Source organism: Pelophylax lessonae (assembly GCF_965119305.1).
Source record: "Pelophylax lessonae genome assembly, chromosome: 2".
Lineage (NCBI taxonomy): Eukaryota > Metazoa > Chordata > Amphibia > Anura > Ranidae > Pelophylax > Pelophylax lessonae.
In genome coordinates, this window is record NC_138769.1 from 201,767,784 (window position 1) to 201,781,120 (window position 13,337).

General features: G+C 41.8%; 1 protein-coding gene across 1 annotated transcript in view; it reads left to right on the forward strand.

The window, feature by feature from the left end:
- Positions 1-13,337, forward strand: part of SYTL5 (synaptotagmin like 5) — a 370,633-nt gene that overhangs the window by 217,304 nt on the left and 139,992 nt on the right. The window contains exons 4-5 of the mRNA XM_082245444.1: positions 3,691-3,806; positions 9,725-9,836. Coding sequence (XP_082101570.1) covers positions 3,691-3,806; positions 9,725-9,836 — 228 coding nt within the window. The remainder of the gene's footprint in view (positions 1-3,690; positions 3,807-9,724; positions 9,837-13,337) is intronic.

Here is a 13,337-nt window from a genome sequence, read left to right on the forward strand (position 1 = left end):
CTTCGGAGACTGTGCATTCCAACATGATAACGACCTCAAACACATCTCCAAGATGACCACTGCCTTGCTAAAGAAGCTGAGGGTAAAGGTGATGGACTGGTCATGCATGTCTTCAGACCTAAACCCTATGGAGCATCCGTGGGGCATCCTCGAACAGAAGGTGGAGGGGCGCAAGGTCTCTAACATCCACCAGCTCCCTGATGCGGTCATGGAGGAGTGGAAGAGGACTCCAGTGGCAACCTGTGAAGCTCTGGTGAACTCCATGCTCAAGAGGGTTAAAGCAGTGCTGGAAAATAACGGTGGCCACAAAAAATATTGACACTTTGGGCCCAATTTGGACATTTTCACTTAGGGGTGTACTCACTTTTGTTGCCAGCAGTTTAGACATTAATTGCTGTGTGTTGAGTTTTTTTGAGGGGACAGCTAATTTACACTGTTATACAAACTGTACACTCACTACTTTACATTGTAGCAAAGTGTCATTTCTTCAGTGTTGTCACATGAAAAGATATAACATATATACAGAAATGAGAGGGGTGTACTCACTTTTGTGAGATACTGTATATAGTTTGTATACGCTAATATGTTTTCTACAACTTGGTACCGGTCTCTGAATGCTGTGCTCAAAAAAGGCTGGCAGAGTGCAAAGGACTAGTAGTATTATTATTACCTAGGATTTATACAGTGCCAGCAGTTTGTGCAGCACTTTACATTATAAAGCGAGACAGTCCAGTTAAAAAGCAATTCAGTACAACAGGGTTAGAAAAACCCTGCTCCTGAAAGCTTACAATCTAGTAGGAAGGGGCAAGTGCAACAAAAGGTATTAACTGTGAGGGATGAGCTGATGGGAGAAATAAAATATTCCGTTATTAGCTGACAGGCTTCCCAGAGGTGATTTTTCAGAGATCGCTTAAAAGTGGACAGAAGGTGGGTAGGAGATAGCCAAACAGATTGAGGTAGAGAGTTCCAGAGGATGGAAGAGGATCTGGAGATGAACATGGAAGGAGGAGACAAGGTAGTTAGAGCAGGAGGTCTGGAGAAGACAGTTTGGGTGATATATTATGACAAGACTGGTGATGTAGCTGGGGGCAGAGTTGTAAATGGCTTTATATGTAGTTGTAAGTATTCTGAGTTTTATTTGTTGGACAATCGGAAGCCAGTGGAGGGATTGGCAGAGAGGGGGAGCAGACACTGAGCAGTTGGTAATGTGAAGGAGTCTGGCAGCAGCATTCAAGATAGACCTGTAGCAGTATTGCCTGTGGGTTTCCTGCAGCTAATCACTTCCCTATTGCTGTGTTGCCATGCCTTGTTCTGCACTCTGTCTCTGTGTGGAGGCAGCCATATTGGTAGAGGCAAAGCCACCAGAAAGGAAATCAGTGGGCAGTATAGTAGTGACACCAACTGGCAGAGGCAGTGGTGCCTTAGATCTTTTACTGCAGATATACAGCTAAGAGCCGAGCCTGTAAGTAGAGGGGTGCCTAGACACCCTTGCATACCACTACGCACTACTGTTTTTCAGGAGGAATTCCATTTAATATCCTGTTGAGTGCTTGTTGCCTTCCAGCTCCTAGGTTGCCAAAACATGTATCAAACACAGAGCCCTGTGCTTATCTACCTCCCCCATAACTACATGGTTCTTTCATGAAATACTTTATGCCCACTCAGAAGAAAGCATGTGTTATCATCACAAGGTCAGATAGTTAATTGAACATCAGGTATCAGACCTCAGTGATCCCTAAATCTCAAGGACATAGTAAGTTAGGCTACATTTGGCCACTCATATACTGTTTATTTATGTTTAATAAGCATGTATATACAAGCTTGATTCCAAAGAAATTGGGACACTGTACAAATTGTGAATAAAAACAGAATGTAATGATGTGAAAGTTTCAAATTTCAATATTTTATTCAGAATACAACATAGATGACATATCAAATGTTTAAAGTGAGAAAATTTATAATTTTAAGGGAATAATAAGTTGATTTTAAATTTCATGGCATCAACACATCTCAAAAAAGTTGGGACAAGGCCATGTTTACCACTGTGTGGCATCCCCTCTTCTTTTTATAACAGTCTGCAAACATCTGGGACTGAGGAGACAAGTCGCTCAAGTTTAGGAATAGGAATGTTGTCCCATTCTTGTCTAATACAGGCTTCTAGTTGCTCAACTGCCTTAGGTCTTCTTTGTCGCATCTTCCTCTTTATGATGCACCAAATGTATTCTATGGGTGAAAGATCTGGACTGCAGGCTGGCCATTTCAGTACCTGGATCCTTCTACGCAGCCATGACGTTGTAATTGATGCAGTATGTGGTCTGGCATTGTCATGTTGGAAAATGCAAGGTCTTCCCTGAAAGAGACGACGTCTGGATGGGAGCATATGTTGTTCTAGAACTTGGATATACCTTTCAGCATTGATGGTGCCTTTCCAGATGTGTAAGCTGCCCATGCCACACGCACTCATGCAACCCCATACCATCAGAGATGCAGACTTCTGAACTCAGCGCTGATAACAACTTAGGTTGTCCTTGTCCTCTTTAGTCCCAATGACATGGCGTCCCAGTTTTCCAAAAAGAACTTCAAATTTTGATTCGTCTGACCACAGAACAGTTTTCCACTTTTCCACAGTCCATTTTAAATGAGCCTTGGCCCAGTGAAAACGCCTGCGCTTCTGGATCATGTTTAGATATGGCTTCTTTTTTGGCCTATAGAGTTTGGCCAACTCTTGTTAGACATCCCTATGTCCACATTGTTCCGCTGCATGCCCTGTGTGGCTCACTCTACATCCATCCCCTTTGCAAATCATTGCTGCATATTTTGTGTCCTACTGCTTCTGCAATCCAATAGCAAAATGTGGGTGCCACTCAGGTAAGAGGTAAAGTCCGGGCTAGACCGCTCTGAGTGCTGGCTGGAAGGCTCCAGGCTTTAGGCTGCAGCATTGTCAAGAAAGAAGATCCGTAAGCTGCACATCAGATGGCAGACCCATAGGGAGAGATGAATGGCAGCCTCAGCCTGGGTATGTGGCCTGGTTCGTTGCCCAGGCTGAGGCCACTATTCACCTCTCCATATGGGTCTGCCATCTGATATGCGACTGAAAGATCTTCTTTGTTTACAGTACTGCTTCTGTACATTGAAAATCCAATGCATGTACATAGCTTGGGGAAATTCACTCTTAGGTATTGCCTTGATCCAGTTCTCATAGCTCTAAACTGCTTCTTCCAGACTCAAAACCCTCATGTTTAGGGCAGCAACTTGTGATGTATGGGGCGACATACCCCAGCAATTGACCAGGAGCTTACAAGTCTTGTAGGACCATGCCCTATTGTTGAGAGTACTTCATACTGCATTTGGTAGAATGAATAACAGTTAACCCCCTCTTCATAACTGTTACTAGCTCAGTAACAGTTGAACATTGTGTTGCCCTGCTACAATGCAGAACTCATTTCAGTTACAGTAGTAGATATCCAGAAAGTTGATACTTCTTAGACTTGGGCTCAGTGGTTGAACTGTTCTAGCATGGACAGCCTAATATAAAGTATAATTGGCCTAATGTAAAAAAAAAAAAAATATATGAATACATGTATTAACATTTTGAAACAGGAATGGAAAGAATAGTTTAAATAAAACATATGTGGAATGAATCTGAAATGTAAGCGTTTTTTGCCAGAATAATCTTTTCTTTATCTACAGGCAGATAAGGATAGCAACGGGGGACTGGTTTTTTGAAGAACGAGCCAAGCGGTTTAAAAATTCCACTGTGCTAGGATGCGATGTGGTCAGAAAATCTATTATGAGAAAAACGCCAGGTATTTCTACATTTAATTTTTGTAGAATCGAAGCGGGAGCCCTAGGACAAGGGAGCTTTTACTGGATGCTGATCACTTTGTTATGCTTTGCGCAGTTGACTCGCTTCTTGCAGTACTGTCAGCTTCTAATGCCAACATAAACCTATACGCTTCTCCAGTAAGACAACATGCACAAAGGACAGGAACCTAAACTGTGTACACAATTATTAGGCAAGTGAAATTTTTTGACCAAATCATAATTTTTTTTGCATTTTGTCCAACTCCAAGGTGTAAAAACTTGAATGCTTATTGGATTTAAGCATATCAGCTGGTGTGTTTTTGTGTAGCTTCTTTTCCTCAGGAAAAATGGGCCAAAAAAGAGATTTAACTGACTCTGAAAAGTCAAAAATTGTAATAAGTCTTTCAGAGGGATGCAGCATAGATATTGGGGTGTGATCACAGAACCATCAAACGTTTTGTTGCAAATAGTCAACAGGGTCACAAGAAGACGCAAATAACTGCCAAAGGTTTGAAGATTTTAATACCAGAAGACAAAGGTGTTAAAGGGATTGTAAAGGCAGAAGGTTTTTTTTTATCTTAACGCATTCTATGCATTAGGATGAAAAGCCGTCTGTGTGCTGCAGCCTCCACAGCGCCCCCTAATACTTACCTGAGCCCCCTCTCTGTCCAGCAATGCCCACGAGTACCTCAGCTGTCCGGGGCTTTTCCTACTGACTGGCTGAGACACAGCAGTGGCCGTATTGGCTCCCACTGCTGTCAATCAAAGTAATTTAGCCAATCAGGAGAGAGGGGGGTGGGGCCAAATGGCAGCTCCGTGTCTGAATGGATCAGGTGCCCCCATAGCAAGCTGATTGCTAAGGGGGCCCTCAACAGGAAGGAGGGGGGCCAGCAGCAGCAAACAGGAGGGTATTGGCTGCCCTGTTCAAAACCAGTAAACAGGGCAGGTAAGTATGACATGTTTGCTATTTAAAAAAAAAAAAACTAGACTTTACAATCTAATAAAAAATATATAGGATGTGCTGCGCTAACCCAAAAAAAGTGCAAAGCAGCTGACACAATCAACTGACATAAGTTGCAACAAACTGATAAATACAAACAAATGTGCAGCGCTAAACAGGTGATAAGTAAAAAAATCATAGAATCAACAAAGGTGGTGAAATGCATAAAAAGTCCATAAAGAAAAAGTCCACAGTGAAAAACGTGAAAGTTTCCAAGGTGATGTGAATGATCCAAATGGACAGCAGATCCCAACACCGACAGAGGAGACAGTTAATATGCGCTCACCAGAAAGGATGGACCCAAATTATCGTACGAAAAATGGGTCAGATGGGCTCATAGAATAACAGATGAATCTTCCGCTGGTGGCTAAAATTCCAGATGCTTGAGTTTGCAATCACTGGATGAGCGTGGTAGTAATAAACTCATTCCCCAAGTGACATGTAAGGAATAATCCAAAACAAAGCAAACATAGTGTAATACCGCTTAAAATGTATTAAAAAACAAAAAAGGGGTACACTTACAAACGACCAGGAACTTTAGGCAGCATGGTCCTAGCTGTCTGAGGCAAAATCCTAAATGTAAGTAAGGCTGAAACCCCACCACCACTAAACAAGACGCATAAGTTGTAACGTCAAGACCGGGCCAAGAAATATCTGAAGACAGATTTTTCAAAGGTTTTATGGACTGATAAGATGAGAGTGACTCTTGACGGACCAGATGGATGGGCCTGTGGCCAGATCAGTTAGGCCCCTTTCACACATGTGCGACCTAAAAGTCACATGATTTTGCGTGATTTTTTGCCGTGATTTTGCCGCGATTTTGACTGGACTTGAAGCAATGCCTGTGTAATATTGAGGTCTATGGACCTCAAAACGCATCAAAGTCGGACCAAAGTAGTGCAGGACTACTTTGAAGTCACACAGATATGTACGGTACTCATTGCAAATTCTGGAGTATGACTTGTCATGTGACTTTGCAGTCCCAAGTCGCAGGACAAGTGCCAGAAGTGTGAAAGGGGCCGAATGGGCACAGAGCTCCATTTCGACTAAGACGCCAGCAAGGTGCAGGTGGGAGACTGGTATGGGCTGGTATTATTAAAGATAAGCTAGTTTAAGATGGACTAAAAATACACTCCCAAATATAGTGTGAGTTTTTAGAACTTTCTTCAAGCAGTGGTACAGAAAAAAAGTCTTTATCTTTCAAGAAGACGATGATATTTATGCAGGGCAATGCCTCATAGCATGCATCGAAGTACCCCACTGTGTGGCTAGCCAGTAGAAGGCCTTAAATATGAAAGAATATTGACATGGCCCCCTTCCTCTCCTGACCTAAACCTTATTTAAAACTTGTGGGAACAGTACACCTCTCTGAACAGTGTCTGGGAGGCTGTGGTTGCTGCTACGCAAAGAGTTGATAGCCAACAGATCAAGAAACTGACAGACTCCATGAATGGAAGGCTTAGAACTGTTAGGAGGCTATATTGGTCACTAATTTTTTAATGTTTTTTGAAATGTCTGAAATGTTTATTTGAAAATTTTGAGTTGATTGTTTATTATTCTCACTTAAACAGAAGAAAATAAACAAGTGAGATGTGAAAATGTTCCTTTTTCATTAAGGCCCCTTTCACACTTGTGCGACCTGAAAGTCGCGCAACTTTACAGCGATTTTGACTGGACTTGAAGCAATGCCTGTGTATTCTTGAGGTCTATAGACCTCAAGTTGCATAAAAGTGTGTGGACCAAAGTAGTGCAAGGGCAACTTTGAAGTCGCACACATATGGACGGTACTCATTGGAAATCATGCGATACGACTTGTCATGCAACTGTGCAGTCCAAAGTCGCAGGATATGTCGCACAAGTGTTAAAGGGGCCTAAGTTGCATAATAATTCTGCGCACGCATAGTTACCCAATAATTGTGCATACATAGATATTCTCCTAAGAAAGACAAAACCTCACGTTTACTTTCTTAAATATTCAGGTTTATTAACATTTTGGATTGACCGAGAGCACTGCAGTTGTTCAGTCATGAAATTAATCCTCAAAAATACAACTTGCCTAATAATTGTGCACACAGTGTATTGAAACCAATCAAATTTCAGAGGATCTTAGCAAGGCCAGTTAATATAACATTTTTAATTGTTACTATGGAATCTTGCCATATACACATTATGCTCATTGTGCTGACTTAAAGGGTAACTCCACTTTCTCCACAAAAACAGTAAATAAAGAAAAAACAATATAACGTATACAATTGCGACACAAATCATGTTGTAATTGAATGTCATTAAAAATGGCCTTTCCTTTTCAATCTGCAGCTGTTGTAATTTTCTGAAAATGCAATGCAATATGGCTACCTGGAGGTGTTCTGTACACAGAATGTATACTGACCACACCCCAGCAACATAATTTCCTGCTTGTATGATAGGCTCACTAATTTCCCCAGAAGTCTGCCTAAACTACAAGTCAGATTTCTGGCATCCCCTGCAATAAAAATGTCATTTTTGGTGAGATACTCCCAATAGGAACATGCCTAAAGGGATGCAGGTCCAGCAGATGTCTTCATTAGAGCCCTGCAGCTTCTACAGCTGATAGATAATTATGAAACCACTCCCATTAGACCCTTTTAGCACATAGGAACAAACAATGATTTCTTCAGAATAACAAAAGGTAGGAATCTGCAAGTTTGTTAAAATCCCTGCAGTGTACAGAGATCACCCAGAGGGGAATGTATTTTTCTCAACAAAAGTTGATTTATAGGTAAAATTAAAGTAGATGTATAAGCAAAACATTTTTTTTTTCATTTTGGATAGAGGAAGGGAGGGTTATAACCCCCGGTTCGATTTTTTTTCACCATCTGTGTCCCATTGCGGAGATTTCCCTTCACTTCCTGTCCCATAGCTAAACAGGAAGTGGGAGGAAATCCCTGCAAATTAAAATAATTCAATGGGGACCACCAGGTCAACAGAACCAGTATCCCCGTTGGAAGATTTCCCCTAATTACTTTTCTGGGGACAACCCAAAATTTGTGATTTTCTTTTACTTTTAATGATGATGGTAAATAGGACAAATAGAGCGGGTAAATCTCCATAATATGGCCACAGACAGCAATAAAAATTGACAGGGGTTCTAATTCCCCTCCACTCTATCCAAAACGTAAAAAAAAAAGTTGCCTCTAGTTATACTTTAACCACTTAAGCCCCAGCCCTATTTCGGACACTTTTTGTTTACAAGTTAAAACCAGTATTTTTTCCTAGAAAACTACTTAGAACCCCCAAACATTATATATATATTTTTTAGCAAAGAATAGGAGAATAAAATGTCGGTCATTGCAAAAATTTTTGTCACGCGGTATTTGCGCAGCGGTCTTTAAAACGCCATTTTTTTGGAAAAATTTTGAAAAATCACATTTCACTGCATTTAAAAAATACTAAACAGTAAAGTTAGCCCATTTTTTTTGTATATTGTGAAAGATGATGTCACGCAGAGTAAATAGATACCCAACATGTTACGGTTTAAAATTGCGCCCCCTCGTGGGATGGCGACAAACTACGGTCAATAGAGATCTCAATCTGCGACGCTTTAAATTTATTTAACGGTTACCAGTTTAGAGGTAGAATGTAGCTCTTTTTTTAAAATTATTGCCCACGCTCTGGCGATCGCGGCAATACCTCACATGTGGGGTTTGAATAGCGATTTCATTCGCGGCTCGACTTGCGTATACGTTTTTTTTTTTGCGCGAGCTAACGGTGACGGGGCGGCTAAAATTTTTTTTTTTTTTTCCTATTTATTTTTTATTTTTTTTAAACTTTATTACAGGTTTTTTAAAAAAAAAAAAATCTGATCACTTTTATTGCTGTCACAATCAATGTAAACATCTCTTGTGACAGCAATATGTAGTGACAGGTACACTTTATGGAGGGATCGAGGGTCTAAAAGACCCTAGACCCCTCCACTACACTTCCCTGTATGCAAAACGCCGAAAACGGCATTTTTGCATACAGCCGTTTTTCAAATTTGCCGCCTTTTGCAGCACAGTAACCTGGAAGTGATGTCATGGACGCCGCCTCCGGGTTACGTCATCGGAGACCCGATCGATGCCGTTTCCGGCATTCATCCGGACTCCATCCAGCCGGCGGACGTGCCGGCTGGGTGCTCGGGGCTCCCGGTGGGACGGGAGCCTCAAGCAAAGCCACGGAAGGCGGCGGGAGGGGGGGGACGTCCCCTCCCGCCCCCCCGGGTAACGATCGAGCGGCTCCCGAGCCGCATCGGTCGTTACCGACGGAAAGCCGACCGTCGGCTTCAAACCACGGTACCGGGATGATGCCTCTAACTCGAGGCTTATTCCCGGTATAAGCCCGCAAAGTGTACCGACGTACCGGTACGTTAGAATGCGGTAAGTGGTTAAAAAGTAAGTTTAGCAGTCTCAGTACAGTTTTATGCACTGTGGTCCCTTAGGTTTGGTTCAGCCCAGGCGGTAGCCCAGATCTGGAGATACACTAATGCCTAGACTAGCTTCTTAAACCAAACCTCTCAGTACTCTTGGTGTGTCTGCAGCAATAAATCATCAGGGCCTAAGTCAAATATAAACTTAATACTGGCGGTTTCATTTTCCGTGCTGTTGTTCTTCAGATGCCAAATGAATTAGAATCTTTTGAGATATCAGACAGCAAATAACAATGCAAGCTGTCACTGAATGCACTGGTGTCTTTTCCGATTAAAGAGTTCAGATTGGTGACTCACAATTTTCTAAATCAAATGGCCAGTAGCCGTCACCACTATAAAAGCATTGCTGTCAGAATTATTACATTATTTGCCAAAGCATTGACCTTTCAGCTTCACACTGCCTAGAGAATTATCAAACAATGCTTAGTCATACATTGAAACTGATTTATTTTCTTTTTTTGTGTGTGATCATACAGCGTCTACTAGAATAGAGGAAGAACCTGAACGGATTGGTAATGATAAAAAAGAAAATGCTCCAGTGCCTGCAACTTCTGAAACTGCCCAAGCTACAGATGGCAATACAAAACGGTAAGTGTCCCCTACCTAGGATGGCTAGGAAAACTGGAGATCTCTTGCCATTAAAGTGATACTAAACAGAAGTGTTAATTGCTTAAACCACTCCCATAGGTTTTGGCGATATGACATAGAGGTAGAGTTGGGAGATAGGGGAATGTCATTTACCACTGTGTGTGCTCTCACATGTGTGACTTAATAGTCACATGGGTTGCTCAGATAAGAAAAAGGAGGAAATTAAGAGCTTAGAAGGGAACTGAAATCGAACATGCTCAGAAGAGGAACTTAGCTGAACTATATAATCTCAGCCTGTAGTGCGGATACAGAGAATATGGGAGGGACAGCTGAAGGCAGGATCAAGCAGGTATATTTTACTTTACACAATATGAATTCTATAGTGCCTTTGTGAGTACGCATACTCTGTTATATAGCATGTAATGAGAGTTATTCATAGTCTGGATAATGACACCTTAATTAGTATAATGTTCAGTATATGATTACAGCAATTACATCAATTTTGTAATCTTATGCTTTTGAAAAATTACCTTACTTTTCAACAAACAACCAACTGATTTCACACTTGCCAAACGTCTTACAAATATCAGGACTATCAAGTACTAGTTATACATAAGAATTACATAAGGACTTTTTAGACACCCAAAATATGTATGCAAAAAAAGGTATTAATGTTATTGTATTAGAAAGCATCAATAAAAACAAACCCTAAAAAGTAGCTGACAATTTCTTCAACAGAAGATCACTCATCTAAATATACATGATCAGCTATCTGTTACTCTGTCTACATATTTAACATAATACAGTATGTACCAAATTATAGTAGATTGTATAGGGTAGGTTCACAAGGGCAATACGGGCACAGACACAGGAAATAAGGGTTATCTGGCACAACAAGGGTTAAATCAAATGTCACATGGCAGTAATCTGGGCAAAGCAAGGGTTAAGTCCAGCACACAGGGCAGTAAGCCAGGTAAAGCAAAGGTAGGCAACAATGTGCAACATGGAAAGTATTCACAGCGCTTCACTTTTTCCACATTTTGTTATGTTACAGCCTTATTCCAAATTCCAAAAAATAATAAATTCAATATTTTCCTAAAAATTCTACAACAATACCCCATAATGACAATGGAAAAAAAATTGCTTGCAATCTTTGCAAATATATAAAAAAAAAAAATCACATGTACATAAGTATTCACAGCCTTTGCCATGAGACTCAAAATTGAGCTCAGGCGCATCCTTTTTCCACTGATTATCCTTGAGATGTTTCTACAACTTTAATGGAATCCATCTTTGGTAAATTCTGTTGATTGGACATGATTTGGAAAGGCCCACATACCTGTCTATTTAGGGTCTCACGGTTAACAGTGCACGTTGTCAGAGCACAAACCAAGCCATGAAGTCCAAGGAATTGTCTCTAGACCTCCGAGACAGGATTGTATCGAGACACAGATCTGGGGAAGGGTGCAGAAACATTTCTACAGCATTGAAGGTCCTAAAGATCACAGTGGCCTCCATTATCCATAAAAAGAAAAAGTTTGGAACCACCAGGACTCTTCCTAAAGTGGGCCACCCAGCCATTTGTGCGATCTGGGGAGAAGGGCTTTAGTCAGGGAGGTGACCAAGAACCGATGGTCACTCTGACAGAGCTCCAGCATTTCTCTGCGGAGAGAAGAGAACCTTCCAGAAAAACAACTCTCTCTGCAGCACTCCACCAATCAGGCCTGTGTGGTAGAGTGGCCAGACGGGAAGCCACTCCTCAGTAAAAGGCACATGACAGCCCACGTGGAGTTTGCCAAAAGGCACTTGAAGGACTCTCAGACCATGAGAAACAAGTCCTCTGGTCTGATGAAACAAAGATTGGACTCTTTGGCCTGAATGGCAAGCATCATTTCTGGAGGAAACCAGGCACCTGACCAACACCATTCCCTACAGGGAAGCATGGTGGTGCTGGCAGCATCATGCCGTGGGGATGTTTTTTAGTGGAACTGGGAGCACAAAAAAATGGGAAGCCTTCCAAAAAGCAGGTATAAAGTGACCCCAGACGATTATGCAGTAAAAAATGTATTATTGGACTCAATTAGACAAAAATATTGACATAATATGTATAAACCCTCCACCTTACACCAAGTAATAACATTGGTATTCAATTAAAAAGCACACACACTGGGCCCACCCAGGAAAACTTCAAAGCAGGCATGAGAACAAACTGACTACTGTACATAAGGGAATGAAAGTCAAATGATGGGCTTTGTACAGTGACAGCCTCATATACAGCAAAGCACCTCTAGGGAAAGGGGGGATCCTGAGCAGTAAATGGACCTAGGATGCAGAGATTCTGTGGGAAGTATTGCAGTGAGACTGTAATTGAATAAGTGTTGGACATGGATGCAGTTTATGGGTGTACAGTCAAGTTAGGCACTGCAGGAACTGAGATTGTGAATGTGCTTCCACATAAAGCCGGGTTATAAATGACAGTACTTGGCAGATATAAACTTGGTGACCGTGCTGAATGTTGAATGAAAACCGCTGTAAGGAGCAGTGTAGTGGCAGAAAGCCAACTTACAGTTAGTAGTGTCCCAAAGTTTTTGCAGGGTTGCCGCTGCTCTCCTAAAGTCATCCCAGCTGGGAGTACCAACAGCCTCTACCTGCCAGCGCCGCTGTCATCAATCACTGTGCATTCCTGCTACGACCAACTGCTCCACTGTGTCTGCTATCTGTGTTCTGCTCCTGTGGAGATCCTTCTTGGTTCCTAGGACTGCAGGTTCTGTCTACCCTTCCCCTGGGGAAATAGGGCTTCAAGAGCCGTGGAGGTTCATCCCTCAGCTTAAATGTTTCACCTGCCCAACCTCATAGCAAGCTTCTTCAGTACTAGGATTTGGGAGACTAGTCAGGATCGAGGGAAAGATGAATGCAGCAATGTACAGAGACATCCTTGATGAAAACATGCGCCAGAGCACTCTGGACCTCAGACTTGGGGGGAAGGGTTAATCTTCCAACAGGACAACGTTCCTAAGCACACAGCCAAGATAACAAAGGAGTGGCTACTGGACAACTCTGTGAATGTCCTTGAGTGGCCAAGCCAGAACCCAGATTTGAACCCGATTGAACATCTCTGGAGAGATCTGAAAATGGCTGTGCACCAACCCTCCTCATCCAACCTGATGGAGCTTGAGAGGTCCTGCAAAGAAGAATGGGAGAAACTGCCAAAAAATAGGTGTGCCAAGCTTGTAGCATCATACTCGAAAAGACTCAAGGCTGTAATTGGTGCCAAAGGTGCTTCAACAACATATTGATCAAAAGCTGCCTGTGAATACTTATGTACATTTTTTTTTGTTTTTTATTTTTAATAAATGTACAAAGATTTCAAACAAACTTCTTTCACGTCACTATTGGGTATTGTTTGTAGAGTTTTGAGAAAAAAAATTGAATATAATCCATTTTGGAAACAAGCTGTAACATAACAAAATGTGGAAAAAGTGAAGTGCTGTGAATACTTTG